The sequence below is a fragment of the Trichosurus vulpecula genome, chromosome 1 (genome assembly GCF_011100635.1).
Source record: "Trichosurus vulpecula isolate mTriVul1 chromosome 1, mTriVul1.pri, whole genome shotgun sequence".
Lineage (NCBI taxonomy): Eukaryota > Metazoa > Chordata > Mammalia > Diprotodontia > Phalangeridae > Trichosurus > Trichosurus vulpecula.
The window spans coordinates 125,564,750-125,588,438 of NC_050573.1; the positions used below are offsets into that span (position 1 = coordinate 125,564,750).

At 35.3% G+C, this 23,689-nt stretch overlaps 1 protein-coding gene across 1 annotated transcript in view; it reads left to right on the forward strand.

The window, feature by feature from the left end:
* Window positions 1-13,062, forward strand: part of LOC118834515 (zinc finger transcription factor Trps1-like) — a 182,452-nt gene extending 169,390 nt beyond the window's left edge. The window contains exons 2-3 of the mRNA XM_036741963.1: window positions 6,527-6,649; window positions 12,001-13,062. Of these exons, the coding sequence (XP_036597858.1) occupies window positions 6,527-6,649; window positions 12,001-13,062 (1,185 nt within the window). The remainder of the gene's footprint in view (window positions 1-6,526; window positions 6,650-12,000) is intronic.
* Window positions 13,063-23,689: the final 10,627 nt, after the last annotated feature.

A 23,689-nucleotide genomic window follows, 5' to 3' on the forward strand; every position in this document is an offset into this window, starting at 1 on the left:
AACTTGTGGAACTGAGTGTTGTAAACTAAAAATAGAAATTAATTTAGAAAGATGCTTGATATAAAATATAAATGGGGTATAGGACATATATTTATTTCCTATACCCAAAATAAATGCTACAGAGACAAATACTGACAGAGAGCATTGACAGAACAAAGTAAAATAGGATTCAGTAACTTAACTTATAAGTAAGAAGCCTGATATTTAAATTTCATTAGAATGTAAAGGTGGTTGTGAACCTGCTGATTAGGATTCTCATATTTCACTTTTACCGACTCTGCACTATTCAAACAACTCCTGGTACATATCTTCTTAGCCATTTTCTCCTAATGAAGAAACTCTCCTTGCTACCAGTCAACTCTACTGTACAGGTCCAGAACCTCTTAAATTCAAAATGTCACCTCCAAAGCAGGAAATGTACATCACAAGACTGATGTTTGTTTGCTTAATCAGGAAAGGAAACACAAAGTGGAAAAAGTGCGCCTGGGCCCAAAGTGCAAGTTCACCTGACTGAGTCCATGGTGCACATAAGAACAGCTGAGAAGGGAGAGGAAGAACACTGCTCAGCCCCTTACCTCCTCATGAAATGTCTAGTAACAGAAGGCATTACTTACCACTCGACTTGGAAAATCAAAGGAAGATAATAAATCAGAAGCTGTCTCTTCTTTTTTTAACTGATGTAGTACCCTACTCTCCTGTTCCTGTCAAGGACAAGGGATTGGAGGGTGGGGATGCTCCAAGGGTCCACTCAGAGTTTGTTGCATCATACCAAAGCAGAAATTCAGTTAGCCAAGACCTTGTCATTCCATGTGTACCCAAGTGGTAACTCTCATTTGTTAAGCCAGAAGGGTAGTTCTGTGCTGCTTCATAGGAAGTTATTGTTACATTAAACTACTCTCATTTTGGAGCATTAGCAGATATTATTTTCTGTGGCCCAGATTCTGGTATGGGTGACTGCTACAATTCATTAACAGTACTGATATTTTAAGTATTTATATCAAGTGATGACACACTCAGCACATGAATAGAAGAAAAGTGTTCAGAAAAATTCTCAATAATTATCATAAAAAATACTTTTAAATTGAGTAACCGACCTCGTCTTGAAATTCTGCCCAATTAAGTGTTGCTATTATCAACTCGAATTCCTTACACAGAATTATCAGGCAGGAGAAAGTATATAAGCAGCCCAAATGAAACCTAAAAATTAAAAATCTAACCCTAAAAAGATGAAGAGCTTAATTTCCTTTATTGGATTTTTCCTTTAGAATTTTCCCATTAAAATAACTGATAAAAAGTAGACTTTCTGTGGAACTTCATTCTTCTTTTTTGAGGGTGTGTATGGAGAAATAAATACCTTCCCTTCAGTCTTCAGTTGGTACAAAATATGGTTAGGTCTATGTCAGCTTGAAAGCAGAATGTGGACACTAGCAAATGGGTCTTACAGAATTGCTTCAAGGACATGTTTTATGTTTCTCTTGGAATTCTCTTTAGGGGGTTATGAGCCAACACGGAAGCAGTTAAGGTGCTGCTGAGGAAAGAGCTTTTCAAGCAGAGGAGCAGTGGTTTGCAAGAGACAGACAGAGACAGAAGGGGGGGGGGGGAGAGAGAAGAGAGAGAGAGAGAGAGAGAGAGAGAGAGAGAGAGAGAGAGAGAGAGAGAGAGAATGGGAGAGCGAGAGATGCAGAAGGGATGAATGTTTCTGTGAACACAGAGAGAATAATTTTGTTTAAAAATAACAATAACTGAACAACACCAGCTACAGTGCAATGAAAATTTATGTAAAAACACACATAGATACAAAATTAGTGCTGTGTATTTCATTTACAGTAAAATGATCAGTCAACTCAGCCCAGTTCAAGTAAAATTAATACAAAAGGCGTGTGACCAGAAGAGTTACAAAAAGCCTTTTAGTTGAGAAAATAAGTAAGGTGACTAAGAATAATATAAAAGTTGGTTTTATGTGGAACTAATGTTAATGTGGTTATTAAAGATCCACCAAGTACACAGCTCTGAATTTTCTGCTTAAAACATGGTGAACTGTAGTAGCTATAGTATATAGGCTAATCGCCTTCTTACCTAAAGAAGTAGCAACATGTTTAAAAAGTAGTAGTAGTAATTGTGGTTATTATTGTAGTAATAGTGGTGATGGTGGTGGTGGTGGTAGTAGTACTAGTAGTAGTAGTAACCATTGTCATTAACCACGAAAAGCAAAGAATACAGTAATGATGATAAGTTCCAAGAACACACTCTTATGGCCTTTTTTATCCTCAATATGACAGCTTCACGATACTAGGAACCTTGTCTCAGCCCAAATCAGCAATTTGGCGACTTAGAGGAGATTGTCACCAAGAGGTCATATATGCTAGTAAAGCATAAATCAATAAACCTTTATTGTGGCGCATTTTAACACATGCAAGGGGTGGGGGAAGAAAAAGGAGGCACAGGACATGTAAGGAAAAAGCCCAGGAACAAGGACACAGAGAATAGGGCAAGGGAAGGGGGATTCAGGGAAAAACATCAATTTCATTCTCATTTGCAAGTGGTGGTCAATAGTCTCTATTGAGGTAACCTTAGGGTTCTAGCAAGAAAAAGAATTGGGGTCATTGGGTATTCACGAGAATATCATTTTGGATGCTTTGTTTCTCTCACATCTAGGCAACTTATGAAGGGAAGTTTGGGTAGGACTAAGATAGGTCCTTGCTGAAGTAAACTTTAATGATTTCTGAGCTCTAACATCACGGGAAGTGGGATGCTAAAGATTTATCAGGGAGAAAATAAAAACAACTAGGAAAAACAAGCATGGAATTCAAAAGTTTCTAGAAAAAGAGTATCAACCAGGAAGCATTTATTAAACACCTATTATGTCCTAAACACTGTGCCAAAAGTACAGGCGGCCTTATGAATCTTGGAGTGGTCCTTCAAATCTGTCAGTCAACTAACATTTTTTAAGTACTTGATATGCACCAGGGCATTGCGCGAAGCACTACGGATATGAAGAAAGGCAAAATAAAAAACAAACAAAAGCTCTCACAGTCTAACAAGGGAGCATGTACACAATAATACACAAAATTATATATGTATAGATACATACACACATATATATGTGTATTTAATACATATATATATGTCTATACACACAGGATTAATTGTAAGGGGGTTAGTCTCAGATAGGACACAAAGACGAAGGAGAACTGGGACAGACTTCTTGATAAAGGTAGGACTTTGGCTGAATCTTGGAGGAAATCTTTTGAGCTGTCACAGCATTCTTTAAAAAGTCATAATATTTCAAAAGGTACATGATGAATATTATGAAAAGAGGCATTATTCTGACTCTTATCTATTTGAGACTTTCCATTTTACTTTTAGAAAATCTTTACCTTTAGAGGTTCCTTCATATTTCATGGTACTTGATCATGCGTGGGGGCTTGATATGCTTCCTAGGACAGTCAAGTAGTTCTCTTGTGACAATACTGCAACATAGTAGAGTGACTAGAGTGCTGGACTTGGAATCATTAAGCCCTGGATTTAAATTCCACTTCTGACACCTACTGTTTGTTTGCTAAGTTCAAACCGTTTAATTTCTATAAGCCTCCATTTCCTCATTTGTAAAATGAGATAATAATAATGAAAATAATAATTATTATTTAAAACATCTTGGAAAATATCTAGATCATATGTGTGTGTTATTATTACACAGTATTTCAGCCTCTTCTACTTACCCTCCAGTTTAGCACTCTTGGGTCTTCCAAATGCAGAAGAATAGTTCTTTTACTATTTATAGAAGCTTCCAGATGTGGTCACATGGGAGATGATTTTTAGAAGAAAAATATCTGCACTTTTTCCTACTCTGTGCCCCTGTAACAAAAATAAACATGGTCCCATTGCAATGTGTGGTGTGAGACCAGCCTATTCAGTTATCTTCATCTCTCTATTCTCATCCTTAATAAGGAAGTGTGAGTAAAAAAGGTACCCTATGCTAGTAACAGCAATAGCTGTGTCCCACTTTAAGCAAACCTGATATATAAAGATCAATCAAAAAGATATATGAGGGAAGACTAAGTTCTCTTACAGAATTTTTCTTCACTTTATGAAAGCATTCATGGTAGGATTTCCTTCAATGTCAAGCTATCCTCCTTAGGGAAATTAAAATGGAATTTGATGTACAAATATTCTATTCACACAAAATTGCTCAGAAACACAAATAGTGAAGTTTGTATGTATGTATACATTTATGTGTGTATGTGTATAATACACACTCTGATTTTCAGAATACTTATTTTAACCATAAAAAAATTAGCTCCTTTGCAAAAGAATCAAGTATAGAGTCTGTGAAGGTAGGAACATTCCCTCAAATTAGGATTACACCTACTTTGGCATGTTGTGGCAGGCACCCAGGGCATCAGAGAAGAGAAGTAGGAATAAGTGGTTCCACAATCAAATTTGAGCCTCAGCCATATATGTATTAGTTTCCAAATAGACATTTCCATTGCCTTTATGTGGATCAAGATGGTGTTTATTTGCCAAAGCAGTTATTAAGCTCTAGGAAAGAAAAAAAAAAACTTCTACAACCTAGGGGAGTTTCATAATGATAACCTAGCCAGACACTCCCTAGTATTTCTTTGTGTAAAGGGGGAAGCCAAGTAGTTTGATAAACACAAGTCCTAGGAACTGATAGATATCAGGCACAGGGCTTTTCATATTTTGTGGTAGTTTCCATTCAAAAAAGGCATCAAGTTCAAAACTTGCTGCAGGCTGACATACAAGATGTGGTCTTGCTATCAAGATTTAGAGAAATGCAAGGCATTCTTCCTTCTGACTCCAGGGTGGGGAGAAAGAGGAAAGGAGCAAGAGATTATACTGATGACAATCTAGATTTTATTATATCACCCAAAGTAGCATAACCTGCTGTACTAATGAAATCGTGTTCTTGGTTTAAAAGGGCAATTGTTCGCCTGACTTTGTGCTCACTAAAAACATTTCCCCAATCTTGTTAAATTATTGCACTCATTTCAGATTTTTATGGCTATGCAGCTTACCGACCCTCATTTCTTTACGTTTCATTCATTTTCCTTGTATTGATGATTAATGGAGGACGTCGAATGTTAGAGTGAGCAGGCATCAGCAAATGCAAGATCATAATTAGTTTAGCTGACGAGGGCCTCTGATAGCACTTGCATCTGGATGGAAAAATTACCCTATAGGGAACTGGCTGCTCACCAGGTCTTTTTAGTGATACATTGTGAAACACCCGATGAATCAAATGCCCTTTCAATGCCAAGAAAGTGTTCCAGTCTTGAAGCCAAAATTATGTCTGCAGAAAGCTTTCCATTTGAAATGTATCAGAGTACAATTATAACCATTGTATTTTTTTGGCAATGATACCACTCTTCTACAGTATGGACTAAAGTTAAATAAATTTCTCAAATTTTATGAAACTCTGAAATTTGGACTTATCACGTTAGTCATTCTTAATTTCTGCTAAAATTGGCTTCCATGGAGACTCCCCCCCATCCCTTATCTAAGATGTAGGGTTTTTTTTTTTCATTATGATATTTACTTAGAGAACGTAGAGCTGAGTTGTAATTCAGGCTTTTTTTTAAAGTAAGAAAATGCTATTTTCCTGCTTGTTAGTATTTGTGCCTACAAACATAGCCTGGCTTTTGTTTAAGTGACGTTATGAAATTATTATTTGTTAGGAAGAGTGTCATAAGCAATACTTATAAATGTGTCTCCCACTAAATATTCTGAGATTGAAACTGATGAAGGCATTACCAGTTGACTAAAATAAATTTGAATTTAAAAGCCATGATTTCCTTGCTGAGTGCAGAAAAATAACTAAATAACCCTTCTGGAGACAATGTTGCTCAGCTTTAGGATTAAGTTCATAAGAGGTCTCATTAGTAATACTGTACTTCTCATTGGTTTGGCAGAGGTCAATACTCATTCCCTAGGAGTTGTGGGGAATACACAGTATTCTCTTGAAGGTTTTACAATTGTAAAAGAAAGACCAGAATTGAATGTCCTGACTTCTGTTAATAACTTCTGTTACAAGAAATCTACAAAGAAAGAGACTAGAATTAATTTTAAATGGTTCATTTTCTACATTTGCTCCCGACTGACCACATTTTAAAACCAACATGGCAGTCCTGCTGCTGTTTCCAAATTACATCACACATATTTGCGATGTTATGTCTGTCAGGTTTTGCTTTGACACTTTTCAAAGGTATATTTCAGAGCACAGCATTTAGCAGCCATCATTAAGGGCACAAACCCCAAAGTTCAAAAAGTTAGAGCTGTGTCTGTGAAAAGCCTTTGGTGTTCCACACACCTCATCCATCACTGTAGGGTTAATTATATTGAAAATCAGTGGAGCCTATTAGACACAATTGAACCTGACCTCATTATGGCAGTGTGGTTTTATACTGTCATTGTTGCTAGTCCAGAAACAAAACTCTCTGGCTGATTTGTTCTTTCTCCCCTGATCATGTGACTCACCTCTGACCTGTGCATGTTTTTTTTTTTTCAGAGACGTAGAGGCTCGGGTGTTTTCTGTGCCAATTGCCTGACCACAAAGACCTCTCTCTGGCGAAAGAATGCCAATGGCGGCTACGTATGCAATGCGTGTGGCCTCTACCAGAAGCTCCACTCGGTAGGAAGAACTTACTAGTTTGTTTCAGAAAAGCATAAATACCTTACATAGTAAGACTGATGCTGGGTAGCTGTGGTATGGACTTGCTTGTATGATTGGTAATGGCTTTCATTTAATTTCCTAGCAGAGTTTTTCAATATGGTCACTTTGAGATCACATGTGATTCATTAGGAAGCAAGCTAAGATGCTAAAGGAAAATTGTCAGTGCTACGTTTAATTATTTTAATATAAAAGAAAAACTTTATTTCTGAAAATTCTACTTGGCACATGGCTTAACAAATGTTCTCAGGATCCACTGAAATTTATTTGCATTAGAAGGATTCTGTAAAAGGATATTAAAAAACATTTCATATGAAAAATCAAAGCTAAGGATTCTACCCACTACATATATCTTGTGGGTTCATTCAGTAGGAGAATAGACACAATACTCAAGTTTTTTGGACTTTCTTTTGTCTTCAGAAATGCCAAAGTGTTATTTAAGGGTAAAGTGTTTTATGAGAACAACATTTTCAGAGGCATTTCTTCTTGTAAAATGATACCTTTGACTCCTAAATTTTATTTTGGGGGGGGGGGAGGTTAGATCACATGTCTGAGATCCCAATTGATACACAGAAGATTCAGTTAAAGAAAAATATATATTGAGTTCTGTGATGTTAACTGTAATAGAATCGACAAGGATAATACTTCATTTATTGCCATTTCATCAAGAGTAAAGAGCACCACTGGGTTTGTATCCATAAGACTTGGATTCAGTTCCTAACTCTAAAACTTACTACCCCTGTGGCCTCATATAGGTTACTTAACCTCTCCAGGTTTTGATTTTCTTCACTACTAACATGAAGCAGGTGGCCTACATGGCCTCTATGGTCCTTTCCATATTCCCTATAAATCTACGAATAAAAGGAATGCTTTGGATACTGGTGATATTTAACATTTTCATAGTACTTTACTGTTACAAAAAAGCTTCATTTTGATCATCACAATTACTATGAGATTGATAGTGTATATATCATTGACTCTATTTTACAGATAAATACATTGTTGAGACCCAAAAAGTAAAGTGATTCACCTAAGATAAAACTGCTAATAAGTAGTAAAGACTTGAACCCAAGTTAAATGGATTTCAAGTCAGCCAAAATTCCACACACTATGCTATCTAATGAGATTTTCTAACTTTTAATAATCATAGTTTGACTAATTACAAAAAGAAACCCAAATTTTGTCATTCTAAATATTCAAATTAGTCAAGCACATTTTTGTTTTGGACTATTCCTCTGATGGTGCAATCTGTCTGAAATATTAGAAAAGAATTTTCATGTAGTAGAATCATAGAAACCTCAAAGGTAAGAGAGTCTGACCCCTACTTGAAGTATAAACACCTGGCAGAGAAGATATCTAGCATTTTTTAAACATCTCCATCAAACAAAAAAGTCAACACACACACACACACACACACACACACACACACACACACACACACTTACTTAGTTATTTAGTTACTGAACTATGTGCCAGGAACTGTGCCAGGTCCTGGGATTTCTGGAGAGTTCAAATAATTAGAGAAATTCTTTCTTATATTGAAACAAAACATGCCCAACTTCTACTTACTGGTCCTAGTTGTACTTCCTAGAAAAACATAGACTAACCCTAATACTTTTTTTTTTTCCATATGACAGCTCTCTTGGTACCTGAAGTCAACAATCACTTGAGTCCTTAAGTCTTCTCTTCCTTTGGAAGCATTCTTCCCCCTAAACTCTTATCAGGGGCATAATCTTTGCTAGCAGTCCTGCTCAGTAAATTTTTCACAGCTATAGAGAATCTGATTTCAAACAAACCATTTTCATAAATTTCCAGTGCCAACAAAATTTTTCTCATAATTGTTTAGCTTCTGAAAAGACTGTTTTCTCCCCTTTCCTCCACCACTTTCCAACTATGTTTTCTTTTGCTTGTGCCATTCAAGCACAGTAATAAGCTTCAACTTAATGATCACTGACATTAATGATTTTAACTGAACTTTGGCCAATCATAGGCCAGCAATTTAATTAAGCTTCTGCTCTACCAGGTTATGATAATTTAAACGATCTGATATACTGAAGGTTTCAACTCTCAACAGACACACGCACACGCACACACCCTCATATGCCCTCATACACATAATGAGACTGAATTCTAAAATAGTGTTGTCTCATTTTATAGGCAAGTTGGAAAAAAATAAAAGAAAAAAGACATTTCCTGATAAAGATTAAATAACATACATTTCTCACATGTTATTAACTATTCAAATATAATTTCAGTTAAAATTACTATTAAATTCCTACTATGTCGTAGGCACTATGCTAGATACAAAGATTCTAGGTACTAGGTAAGAAATGGGCCATGATTTTACAGAAGAGTATAATAGTGAAAAAGACAAGTATAAAAGTAATTATGATACAGAAGAGATGATGATAAAGCAATTGACCTACAGGCATTTATTAAGCATCCCTTATGTGCCAAGCACTATGCTGTAATTCAGGCCAAATGCCAAGAGAAATTTGATTGGAAAAGTCATTTTCAGATGTGATAGGGTGTCTAGGAAAGCTTTATGGAAGGGTTGGCTCATGATTTGGACTTTGAAAAAAGGGATGGAATTCATAGAGATAAATTGGGAAGAATCTTTTTTTAGGCATGAAGTATGGCAAAAGCAAAAGAAGAGGGACAGGAGGACAGAACAGGATTGATATGGAAAATATAAAGCTATGAAAAGACAAAAGGTCACTGTGATTGTGGGAAAAGATACTGGAAGAATAAATAAGCATGCAAGGTAGAAAAAAAACAGAGAAGCCTGGAATCGAAATGCAGAATTCCAGAGTTAAGAATTTTAGGCTTTTGATTATTATCTTTTTAAGCCACTATGGTGGGTTGCATAAGCAAAATGGAAATGGAAATCACAGGGTTAAAGAGTTCAAAGAAATGTTAGGATAGGATTTTAAATGGATCATCAGGGCAGATATATAAGGCTGTTGAGGATGAGGGCAGAAGACACAGTGGAGAGAAAGCCTAAACAAGGTACCAAAGTCATGGGGAAATGTTGGCGAGTGGCCAAGAAGTTATAGAAGACAACAGAAAGAATCAGGAGAAAGAAGTTTAGTCACAGGATTGGTTGTTGAGAGAACAATTGTCCATACCTGGCAATGGGGAAAACATTTAAAAAGAATAATCACTAGTAAATACACTGACAGTATTATAGAATTTACAGAGATAGTTTTCAGGTAATGTTAAAAGTTGGAAGGAATGTAAGGAAAAGATTAAGGATGAAGGGTAGGTAGTTCGATAACAATGGTACAAATTTCCCATTACTTTGTTAATGTATACTACTTTACCAAGGCGAGTGGGGTTTTCATTTTATAATTTTATTGTCTTAAATATCTTCAGTTTATTTTAAATGTCAGTTAGACAGTCAATAAACATTTATTAAATACCTACTATGTGCCAGTCATTCTGCTTTTGGAAAAGTTCCTTAACCTCCCTGGATATGTTTTCTCATGTGCAAAATAAGAATGTTGGGCTAAATGCTCTCAAAAGTTTTCTTCTTCTATGAACACCAGAAGAGTGTAGTTACGAGGTTCTCTTTTCCTATAAGACACTTTTGTGACATCGGTGCTTTCTATTTTTTCAATTTATAAAATTTCAATTCAATTTATAGAAAAACCTAAATATAAGCTGCAGCATTTTTAAGGCTAGCCAATGAATTGTTGATGATCTCAATAGCTTTATGAATGGAAATCAAAATTTCTTCATTTGAAGTTGTTTCCCTGGGTTAGCCTGAATCAAAGAGTTCCTTTTAAAAAAAGTAAATTGCACTTATGAATTTTCAACCTAAGTTATCAGGCACAATTAACACATTCTCAGTGCAGTAAAGGTAAGTTATACCAACTTCCTAACCTCAAAGATTGAGCCCCTACTCTATGTAGAAAATCAATTATGTTGCCATCCATGGACTTTGTTCACATAATTTGAACACTTGCTGAAAGTGTACATGAATACCAAGCATTCAATATGTGTGCTAAGTGATAGAATTACAGAATACAGAGGAAAAGCCGATATTTTGAGCAAGTCTACAATGAATTAAGTCTAGTATTTATTCATTTACTTATTTCTTGACAGTCTATATTGACAACTTTATAACATGTAGAATGTCCGTGCTAGCAAAATCTGCTTCAAAGAGCATAGTCTGAGAATCCAAAGAATGGTTCAGTTTATTCTAGTACTCATGACATGACCTTAAGTTAACTTCTCTGTGCCTTTATTTTGCCATCTGTAAAAATGGTAATGCTATCTAACCTTATTTAGCTTTTGAGAAGGTTGTGATGATAAAATGAAATCATAGAAATGAAAGTTATTTGGATTATTCCATATAGTATACATGCTTAGCAAATGTTTATTGAACTGATTTCTTAAGAATAACACCACTTGGGTAATAGTAATGATGAATTCAAAATAACCATTTGGCATCTTTGTGCTTGAAAGCATAGCATCTATACTAACTTTCTTATCAATAATTCATGATAATTTCTCTGTTGCTTACTTAATATTGGATATCCTGATACAGCCATGCCATCTTTAACTTTGGTACTAAATTGATTTTCATTTTTTTAAATCAGACTTCAGTATCCTTTTTTCTTGATCTGGAACTGTAACAGAAAATAAACATTTCACATGTTAAAATATAACATCACTTGAATGATTTTAAAATGTTAGATCAACAGGAAGAAAAATTTAAAAAGAGAGATGACAGACCTCCTGGTGGTCTAAAACAGAAACACCAAATGTGATTTGATCTCCTGTATGTGTTTTATCTTCCAACCCTGCTAACTTTGGTTTTTGTTGTGTCCATTTGTTATTAAACATTTTCATATTTAAATTTTAAAATTATGTAAATATATAGGTACCAAAAATTTTACCAGTAGTTTCAAAAGTAATCACTTAGTTTCCCATGTCAGCCTAAAACTAAAGGTGAGAAATATTTCACCAGATCATCTATTACAAATAATTTTCTACCCAGCTACTTTTTTATTACAAAATGACATAGTCTGGGAAAACTGTTGAGTTCATAAATATCATTTTAAAATAAACTGACAGTTTATTCATTGATTCAGCGGTGTTAAATGTTTTAATTAGGTTAAGAGTTTCTCTCAGGTTTGTTTTGGTTTTTAACTGACCTTACTTTTGGTCAAAGGAAGGCAAGTTTGTAAATCTTTTTCACCATGACAAATGTTGCTCTTTACCCATGTATAGTTTATATTTGTACAAAAAATGCCACTGTATTTTAATATTTTTTCCTTTGTATATCACTCATGTCTTCTATGCAGACTCCCAGGCCTTTAAACATCATCAAACAGAACAACGGTGAGCAGATCATTAGGAGACGGACGAGAAAGCGCCTTAACCCAGAGGCACTTCAGGTTGAGCAGCTAAACAAACAGCAGAGGGGTAGCGGTGAGGAGCAAGTCAATGGAAGCCCGTTAGAGAGGAGGTCAGAGGATCATTTAACTGAAGGTCACCAGAGAGAAATTCAACTCCCCAGCCTGAGTAAATATGAGGCCCAGGGTTCATTGACTAAAAGCCATTCTGCTCAGCAGCCAATATTGGTCAGCCAAACTCTGGATATTCACAAAAGGATGCAACCTTTGCACATTCAGATAAAAAGTCCTCAGGAAAGTACTGGAGACCCAGGAAATAGTTCATCAGTATCAGAAGGGAAAGGAAGTTCTGAGAGAGGCAGTCCAATAGAAAAATACATGAGACCTGCGAAACACCCAAATTATTCACCACCAGGAAGCCCTATTGAAAAGTACCAGTACCCACTTTTTGGACTTCCATTTGTACACAATGACTTCCAGAGTGAAGCAGATTGGCTGCGATTCTGGAGTAAATATAAGCTGTCAGTTCCTGGGAATCCGCACTACTTGAGTCATGTGCCTGGCCTACCAAACCCTTGCCAAAACTATGTGCCTTATCCCACCTTTAATCTGCCTCCTCATTTTTCAGCTGTTGGATCAGACAATGACATTCCTCTAGATTTGGCGATCAAGCATTCCAGACCTGGGCCAACTGCAAATGGTGCCTCTAAGGAAAAAACTAAGGCTCCATCAAATGTTAAAAATGAAGGTCCCTTGAATGTAGTAAAAACAGAGAAAGTTGATAGAAGTACTCAAGATGAACTTTCAACAAAATGTGTGCACTGTGGCATTGTCTTTCTGGATGAAGTGATGTATGCTTTGCATATGAGTTGCCATGGTGACAGTGGACCTTTCCAGTGCAGCATATGCCAGCATCTTTGCACGGACAAGTATGACTTCACCACTCACATCCAGAGGGGCCTACATAGGAACAATGCACAAGCCGAAAAAAATGGAAAACCTAAAGAGTAAAACCTTAGCACTTAGCACAATTAAATAGAAATAGGTTTTCTTGATGGGAATTCAATAGCTTGTAATGTCTTATGAAGACCTATAAAAACACTTCATAGAGCCTACCTTATCCAGTATAAAATCCCTCATTATTTACCTTTTTTTCCTTCTTTTCTTTTGATGTGTGGGTTACCAAGACTCAAAAATGAAATGAATAGTGGTCAATGGGAAAGGAAGATGGTAGCAATTAACATTTGGAACCTGAAAAATCAAAACTATCTTGGATAAAGTGTACCATGACATATATCCCTGAGAAATACCTTTAGACCTCAGTTATTCTGGTTGTTCAGGATGAACAAAATATATCTATATACATGTATGCAATGTATGTGAATTCATACATACATATGTATATATAAAATGGTGATGTAAGGGACTGGCCTGATTACTTTGTTGAGAAACTCAGAAATAGTGGCCTAATTTTTTTTATGATAACATGAAATCCTGCACATAAAAGCGAGATGAAAGAGATACTCAGAGCTCTTCTTTTCTTCAGGGCAGCTAAAAAAATGGCAAAAGTTGAATAGTAAACAAGTGCCCTAACTACCCTCATTGACAAAATTGCTTATATGAACACAGAAATGCAAGTTGGGCTTAGGATTTTGTGAGGAAAAGCAGCAAGGGAAAACAGAGATGGTAGCAAAACGTCTTCAGCTAGTCCTGCCTATAATATTTATGTCCATTAGCTATGTCCAAACGCTCAACGGTCATTTAGTTGGCAATATGGGCTAAGTTGGGCTCAAGTGTTTGCATTGTTCTAAACACTGTCCTTAAAGCTTACGTAGTGATTTCATCTTGGCCTTTCTTTTCTCGGGTGGAGAACCAGTTCTTTTCTCAGACACTACTTGGTCACTAACCTCACCTGGCACAATATCATGAAAGGAATCCCTTCAGTTCAAACAGCTAGATTAATAATAGAGCAGATCATGGGCCTGGTTTATAAAGAACATTATCTCCACAGGGTAACCTGCTGTATTTATTTATTTTTTTTCTGGTTAAATATACTTTCAACACTTTGTGGTCAGGCAGAGTCTAAGGTTACTTTTACCACAGACTGACAGTTGGTACATGTACTGGTCAATCCCTTCAGTAGACTTCTTCCAGGTTTAGCTAAATAGCATTAAATAGAATTCTTAGAAGTATGTCCTCATAGTACTTTTAATACTTAAGGCTTTGTAAAACTATCCATGAAGGGAAAGCTCCTCAGCATAACTGCTCAGGGAAATAGGGCTCAATAACTGAACATTAAATAATTGGTTAAAGGTGCTGTTAGACGATCCTCAATGCTTGCTACAAGGTTGTACAAGGACTGACTTTAATAATTTGCATTTTATTGTCCCAACCAGTAGTTTATTATTATTGTTATTATTATTATTTGCCACGGAGATGTAGAAGATATTACAAGCTACTGGATGCACTGTCAGATTAACTTATTTCATTAAAGAAGTTGGGAGAACAAATAGAAAAAAAAACTTATTTTTCTAGTAAATATTAATGTATTACATTTCAAATAATGGTGCCTGACATATTGAATAATTATTTTCTACAGTGTACGTATGCAACAAAGATATTCCATCATGCATTAGAGTCAGTTCTGGCTCTGCCTCGCTGTTTACATTTGCAAATGTAGCAAACAAGGTAATGAAGCAACTCTTTCTATTGCAGTAGATATCTTCTTTTTGTGTGTGTGTGTGCATTAAAGTTGTAAACGGTAACATGAAATGAATGAAATTTCTTGATATAATGGTATGGAAAATAAGAAGGAAATGAAAATATTTTTATGCCTACTTAGAAAAAAAAAAGGGTAGCACTATTCATTCCAAGTACTTTTTTTTTTAATTCTTAAGCTCTTAACTCACATTGTTATGCTTAAAATGATAAACATATATTCTCTTTTTATTGCTTTGTCTGTTTCAAATGAAACATTTCAGAAATTATTTTGATAAGTGCCATCGGACTACTCGGCACCCATGTTTTTATTGCATTCTGTAGTAGCATCGCGTTCCATTTTTACAATATTATGCAGTTGCTTTTTTTCATTTTGTTTGGGTTCCTTTCTTTTTCCACAGTGCAGGGTCTTAATCTCTTCAAGTTGGATGGCCAAGATTGCTCAACTGGTTCGTGAATGTTGCAGTAAATGGATTTAAAATGTCTTTTCAATATTATGTTGTCATTTCCATCTTTGCATTTTTTTTAATGTTCAAAAAAAATCAGGACTAAGTCCTCTGCTTGAGTTTCATTGTGAAGGGTCCTATTCTGAACTCACTTACATCTCGCGTAGCTCTAATATTCTCATAAGGGAAAGGAAGAAGTGGCATAATTACCACTTACATTCAAATGATGGCATATCATTTTCTGATAGAATGTTGATACCCATATCTCAAAACTAGACTGCCAAAATTGAGGTATACCAGAAGAGAGGTGCCTGTCCTAACCAACAAACAAAAATTTGTTCAAAGTTTTCTAAGGAAGATAATAAAAAGCTGTGCATAATTTTAGCAGCCTACAAGCAACAGTGTGTGTGGACAGCTCACACCCAGCTCAATACCAGACGTTTTCACTCACTGGGGCAGTATTAGAACATTTTCATGTGGATAGAACAATTACTGAAATTATTTCTTTAGTGTGTTAGACACAAGTAAGCTGCTCAGTATCAGTATGCATACCTTCCTTGCCATCATGCCTTTTTCCTCCCTCACAACAGTTACAGTAGCTATGACCAGCACATGGAAGATCTTTAAAAAAAACAAAACAACTATTATTGGGCATATTTATCTTCGGTCTACTTTCTGTATAATTCTTAGTTAGCATTGCTTTGATGAATCTTGTTCCACACACCTCATTCATTCTTATTTTTGTTGTTGTTGCTTTTAGGGGGATGGGTGGGATATCGAAAAGGATTTTTTTCAATTTTTTTTTAATTCTGCATATAAGGTGACACTAAAAGTGACCCCCTTTTCCCCTTTACTTATAAAAATCTAGATTGCCTCTTTGTTCCATCTCTTAAGAAACAGTAAGATAAAGAGTGGTGAGGTTTTTTGGATTTTTTTTGTTCTTAGCTTTCAGAATAAACTCCTTCTGGATTATGGTCCTCATGGTCAGTTTTGAAACAGGACTTTCTTCTCAGTATCCCAAGGTGCTCTTTTAGTGATTTTTGCCCCCACTGGCAAAGGACATTCCTACGCAGAGTACCTTTTGTTAGCGTGTCCTGCATATTCAATAACTGTGTATATCCTGAATAATGTTTCTTGTCAAACCTGATATGGACCAGTTCTATCCCTCCCTCTCCCTTTGTCCTCCTTTTTATCCTTCTGTCTCATACATAAACCCACACTTTGTTGTTTGGGATGGAAAAATAGTTTGCAGGCAGCCCACCTCTGAAGATTGAGTTTTGAGAGATACGCACCTGTAAGTGTCCAAGAAAAGGATAGTACTTTACATGTTGACATGATCACTATGTAATACAAATGAGGGAAATATAGTGTGCCCAGTCTTCTCTACATGACATATTGAGATGTTCTAAAAAGTTTACTCTTAAGATAGTGATGTTTTGTTCTCAACTGTTCTCTTTTAGTGAAGGTAGATTTTAGAAAACAAGCATGGGGATTCTTTTCTAAGGTAATATTAATGAAAAGGAAAAAAAAATATTACTCTTAACAGCTCTTTGTTGAAGCCTGTGGTAGCACATTATGTTAATGATTGCACATCTGCACATAATCTATTATGATCCAATGCAATTACAGCTCCAAAAATATTAAATATGTATATATTTTAAATGCCTGAGGAAAATACATTTTTCTTAGTTAATTGAAGATTATCAATACTGCTATAAAATAAAGGAATTATTAGCCTCTTGCTGTGTGGCTGCAAAGTATCACAAGGTAACCTGTCTTGACACCTCTGAACTGCTTGCCTACTAAATCAGTGAACATTAAATTACTTCTAGGAGGTGAGATGTTTGCCACCTTTGGGGACCATGAAAGTTGGAATACCAAAGCAGGGCTGCCGGTCATTTGTTTCTTATAACCCAGCCTCTGACCTAAAGATTTGATACAGCAATTCCTACCTATCATTGAGGTGAAGTCCCCATTGAAAACTAAAGATGTCTTTGGTCAGCAAGGAGGGCAAAAATTGCTGACTGCCATGGATCAGATGAGAACACTAACTAAAACTCAACCTGAACATTATGCTAATATGTTAATAAAAGGTAGGTACAATTATGCAACTGTGCATGAGGAAAGGTTGAAAAACAAAGTTTGAGTCCTTTGGAAGTCCAGTGTTATTTTTCCCAATGAATACTTTGACTAGAGTAGAAGGTATGATTCCTTCCTCCAAAAGGAACTTACTTCTGGTTTTCCATTGCTATTTCATTGGATGCTTGATACGTGTCATCCTGATACCAATCGTAGCATTGAGAAATCACCCAGGGAAAGTTGCATGAATATCCATAGTCATAAAGAGTTCTGGCAACTGCTAGGCCAGAATTCCATCCAGTTGATGATAAAGGAAATGGGAAATTCAACATCAGCCCACATATGACAACTGGATTACATATACTAATGGGTCGCATTCTAGAAAAGAAAGGTAGAGTTGCCTATTTCATGTTGTGTCCTACTCACAGAAAAAAAGAAAGAAAAAGACATTTTATTGTGGGATTTTTTTTTTACATTCTTTGGAGAAAATGATCTTTTATCATCCAAAATCCAGATCCTGACTTTACTTCTGTTCCCCCAACCTCTTTCACTCCACCTCCATTGTATGACCTACAGAAAGTCACTTGCAACCTCTTTGTGCCTCAGGTTCTTCCACTGTACGATGGTAAAAATAAATAAATAAAATACATTATTAATAATAGTAATAATGTAGTACTTATTTGGAAAGCACTTTGAGGTCCTTGGCTGCAAGACATAGTACAAGTGCCAAGTAGTATTATGTAGCTAAGGAGCTTGTTTAAACCCTTAGCTCCCAAGGACCAGAAAAGGTTAGGATTATTGTTTTATTTTTTTGTCTTTGCTTTTTTTTTCTTTTGTAGATGAGCTGTAAATATTCTCACTATACAGTCTATAGTGAAGACTGTGGAAAGGCAAAACTATTACAAGGCTGATAAAAATCATAGTTTTAATGGCTACCAACAAGGCAACTAACACTGATAGTAATACTATGCCAAATTGCTTAAAATGGACTGTTTTGACAACAACATAGATGATTGGGTGGGGTGGGATGGGGTGGGGTGGGAAACATCTCAAAATGCCAATGTAAATTTACCTTGCAGCAATATTCACCAGCAGAAATGTCTTTCATATGGAATGATTTCATGTTGCTAAGAAAAAAACAATTCAATTTGTAGTCCTGATTTGAACTTTAGAATGTTGGCTATTATTGTTCTGTCCTTACAACACATGGAATTTTATTTTTATTTTATTTTATTTTATTTTTATTTTATTTTATTTTGGTTTTCATAGTGCATGTTCATTTCTACTCACAACATGTTCTTGGTGTATTTCTTATGCAAACAATCTTCAGGCAGCAAAGATGTCTGTTACATCTAAACTTGAATAATAAAGTTTTACCACCAGTTATAAATAATGGTGTTGGTATGGTTTATACAGACACACTTGCATCCATATAGCTTCAGGAAATGAGGAGAAGAAGGGCTGGAGTGATTTGGTATGAAAGATTCAATTAGTTTTTAGACTTCTTGGCCCATTTGGGTTCTAGGACAGAATTTTTTCAACTAGAGATCCATGAGAATGGCTTCTGTTTGGCTTTGTTCAGTTTTAGTAGTTATTTTTTTCTACTCTAGTCAACTAACATTATCAGAAAAAATGTATAGAAATGAAGTAAAAACACCTGCCTTCGATGAGTTTACAATCTCAAGAACATATATGCAAAGATAAAAATGACACTTAAAGACAACTTTAGGAATTCAAATTAACATAGTCATAAGAGAATACCGAAGTTCTAAATGAGAATGGAGAAAACATTAGTAAAGACCTGTTAGAGTCTATAGTGGCATGGCTTTCACAACTACAAGCAAAATGATCTAGATAAGAAAATAATTTTAAAATAATGTTTAAAGTGAATCATTTTCAATAAAATTAAGTTTTCTGTTAAGGAGCATATTTTAGTAGGGGAGGGAAGAAGCATTTATTTAAATTTCTGTGAAATTTTACAGGTAAGGAAACCAAGTCAGTCATTTATTGAAAGACAACAGAACTATGTACTTGCTATTTATTTAGGGTAGGGGAAGGAAGAGTAAGTTAGCGCTCAGTCCTGTAAGTCCAAGTTGCTGCTTCTTGGTCACCAAACTCCCCCTTATTTCCCTTCATCCTCTGCTATTGCAGAACTGAAACTGTTGAAAACTATGATGTCCCTGTGTAGTCTGACCAGGGGACAAGATGGGTAGGGATTCCATTGTGTAGCTGTCTGAGAGACCAGTGCATCTCTGATTGCACCAGTAGGTACTAAAGCAATGAGTTCCTGGATAAGTAACGGATCATGTTCCAGGAAAAATGATGCTTCAAACCACAACCTTGAAAGGAAAATAAAAATAAACAATACCATTCAATTTTTATGCAATTCCTTTTGTGCTCTTTTCTCTTTCCTATAATTCTGCTCACTCCACCCTCCTCTTTCCCCCAATGAGGGGGAAAAAAGCAGGCTGACATATTCAAATTACTATCCTCATACCAGAAGATGAGACTCTAAAAAGTCCATAAAGGTAGACAAGGAAGTGACAAATGATACTTCTTTTTTCCTCTCCCACCCAAGTTATATAAAAATATCTGAGGGAAAGGGGAAATCAAGAAGATTTAAAATTATTACAAATTGTTCTATGATTATAAATCACATAATTTCTTAGGAGGAAATAAAACATTAAAACTAGTTATTTTAATTTCATAGTACTTGCCTACAAAGTACTTAAAATATGATCTTCATGTTACTGTTATAATGTATATAGAATGAATTATACACGACAGTCACTAAGTATTTTCCAAACATCTGGTTCCAAAACAATATAGGCAAGAAGCATCATTTCTTTCAGAGTAGAAGTTCTCAAAGTTTGGTCTGTGGATCTCTGAGCATCTCAGAGATCCTGTCAGGTGGGGCTTCAAGGTCAAGATTCTTTTTACAATAATACTGAAATTTGCCTATTGAAATATTTTTCTATTTGTGTGAAGCTGGATTTTCTTAATATACTTCAAACAAAATAACAAATCACAACAGATCCAAGGCAGAGGTAGATATGAGAAATCCAATTGCCTTCTATGAAGTCAGAAATTAAAGAGATTTACAAAAATATATAGAACAATGCTACTCCACACTATTTTGTATTGGAAACTGTGGTTATTTTTACTTAAAAAGTTATATTAACATGTAATGGGTGTATTAGGATTAATTTAAAATGAATTAAAAATAAACATTTTTTTAAGATTGTTTTAATTTCTAATATGGTATGTGTTGATAATTATACCCCCCATAAATAAAAGCTCTTTGGAGATGTTAATAATTTTTAAGAGTATAAAGGGGTCCTGAAACCAAAAAATTTGAGAACCATTGCTTCAGAGGAACCACAAAAGGCTGGCAAAGCTATTTGACAGCAGATGCTTATAGAAGAAGAATATAGTAAACGTTACTAGAGGCATGGCAGTAGCAGAATATAATTTCTCTAATTGGAATTGGAAAAGCTTTGAATGGCAGACATTTCCCAGGACAGCCTGGTACCTGCAAACATTCATTAAGCATCTTTATGGACTTCCTCCATGATGAGTGCTGATCATCATCATGCTAACCTTCCACAATTACTGATTTTAACACCTTACTAAAGAGCCTTCGTTATTTTCCATAAAGCCTCAAATGTCTTTGAAATTTGTAGAGTATGTGATATTTTATGTATTTGACGATGCTGAGATTAAATGGCCTTTCATTTTAGATACTTTTGAAAGGTAACTTTCTGGGAGGGCAACTAGGTGATATGGTGGATAGTGTTTGGGGCCTGGTGTCAACAAGACATGAGTTCAAATCTATCCTCAAACACTTACTAGCTATGTGACTCTAGATAAGTCACTTGACCTCTGTTTGCCTTATTTTTCTCATCTGTAAAATGGGGATAATAGCAGCACTGACTTTCCAGACTTGCTGTGAGGATTAAATGAGATGATAATTGCAAAGCACTTAGCATATTGCCTGGCACAAAGTAAACATTATATAAGTATTAGCCATTTTATTACTATTATCATATTAATATTTACATGATGTAGTTTTGTTGAGGAAGTAATAACATATCGGCAATGTAATAATTGTATCACACTTAGCACAGTACCTGGCACACAGCACTCTATAAATATTAGCTATTATCAAAGAAACAACTACATAGTCTTTTAGTCAGGAAAAAATAATAGCAATAGCTTATTAGTTTCCATCAACATTATTCTAAAAATTACAGGATAGAATAAGATACTTGAAAAAAATTCATCCTTTTAACAATGGTGCTGTCAATCATTTATTCAAATAGTAAGTATTTATGGTGCCTCTCATTGTGCAAGTGGGCCAAATGGGAAGCAGAAGAAATATGACTTCGTCTATACTATCAAGTAGTGTTCAGTCTAAATTTTTAATACTTCATCTTTGTAAGTATTTTTCCTAAACTCCTTCATGGCAGTCAGATTCCCATACTTCCTTCCCTTTGTCTTCCCAAATATATTTGACTTTTCTTTCTTAGTGTCCTCGTATAGCAAAAGTGATTCCTAGAGAACCTAACAATTGGATTCCACTATACCTTTTGGAGAAGTTAAAAAAGAAGTACCATTGAGATTTTAAAAAATGAAATTCTCATAAGGTAGACACAATTTTTGGTAACGATCATCAATCCCCACTGAATTCTAAGGGAACATTAATTCAATTCACTTCTGCAAGTGTTTTTTTTTCTTTCTTTTTTTAAACTATTCACTGATTGCCCACTGACCTTTGAGGAGGCATAAAGTTTAGATTCAACTTTATCTCTGCCCTCATGGTACTTATAATTGAGGAGGTAGATGTGGTACATATTGATCAGAAGAGAAATGTCTTGCCCTAAATGACAAATGAGGTCAAAGACAAAGTCAAGAAATCCAACTAAAGTAGATGTAAGGCTTCAGATGAGAAAGGGTGAAAGAGTTGTCTGAGAACAGAGAATTGAAACATTTTTAGGACTTTCAAAGGTGTTCTTCCACAACATTTCAGAGAAAGAATCTCTTGTTGCAGCCAAGTAACAGGATCAAAATCTCTATCTTATACTAATAAAGGAAATGTTGAACATGATTGAAAGGCATAATGAAAGTGGTGTGTCTCCTTTCCTCTGCATTGACAGCTAATTGCAAACACGTCAGAGTGGCAGGATTTCTAAAACAATGGAGGTTATTTCTAAACTAGTGCTGATTGGCTCTTATTTCCCCCTAGATACTTATTTAGGGATAAAACTAAACTTCCACAGTCTCTTTTGCAAATAATGTGCTTGAGGAAATCCTCAGAGATTTATTCCATAGTTTATGATTAGACTATAAATTCAAATTTAGGTGGCTTCCAAATTGACATCTGTCATCACTGATGGAGGTACAGCTTACTTTAGGCAAAACTAATGTGAAAAATCTATATTTGCCCCAAAGAAAAATCAAAATAAGGTGAAATTGGGAGAAAATAGATGTGATACTTTCCTTTACAAAAAGAGACCACAGGTTTTCCCTAGAGCGGCAAGATTCTGAAACACGATTAAAATTTGGTTTAATTAAACAAACAATACATTTATACTTACATTTTCAGAAAAACAGTCTATGCCTCCAGATGTAACAATCTTGTGTCATGGGATTGTCTAACCCCCTAACACTAAGAAAGATCTAGATTTGGAGTCTGAGGCATTATTTTTGAATCCCAGTTCAGTCATTTATTGCTCAAGGTATCTTGGGCAAGTCAGGGTCTAGCCCTCAGTTTCCTTATCTGTGAAGTGACGGTTTGGACTAGAGGAAGCTCCTTCCATTTCTAAATCAAGGTTCTTATATTCCCATTGAAATGTCTTAAATAATACCATTTCAATAGATAAAATGTAAAAGTAAAGGTTTCTTTTAAGTCACAATGATCAGTATGGTTGTGTGTTTAGATAAGTCATAAATTGTATAGGATTTGAAAATGTGGAAAAAGTGAAACTAACTTCCAGTGCAGGTCTTCCAAGCCTTTTTACCTCAATTATCTACATATTTCAGAAAAAAATACATACTCAAATTTGCTTCTTTCTTGATGTGAATCATTTTGCTCAATGTTTACTTGGGAGGGGGAGAACAGATTGAGGAATAATAATAACTGGTATTTGTATAATAACCCTTTTAAGGTTTGCAAAGTACTTTACTTGTGTTCTCTCATTTAATCCTCACAACAACCCAGGGAGGTAGGTAGTATTGTTTCCATCTAATAGATAAGGAAACTGAATTTGAGAGGTTAATTTGCCCCAGTCACATAGCTAGCAAGTATCTTAAGCAGGATTCATGTTTAAATCTTTTTTACTCCAAATCCATGACTCTATGCACTATGCCATCTAGCTGCAATGAGGAAAAGTTGA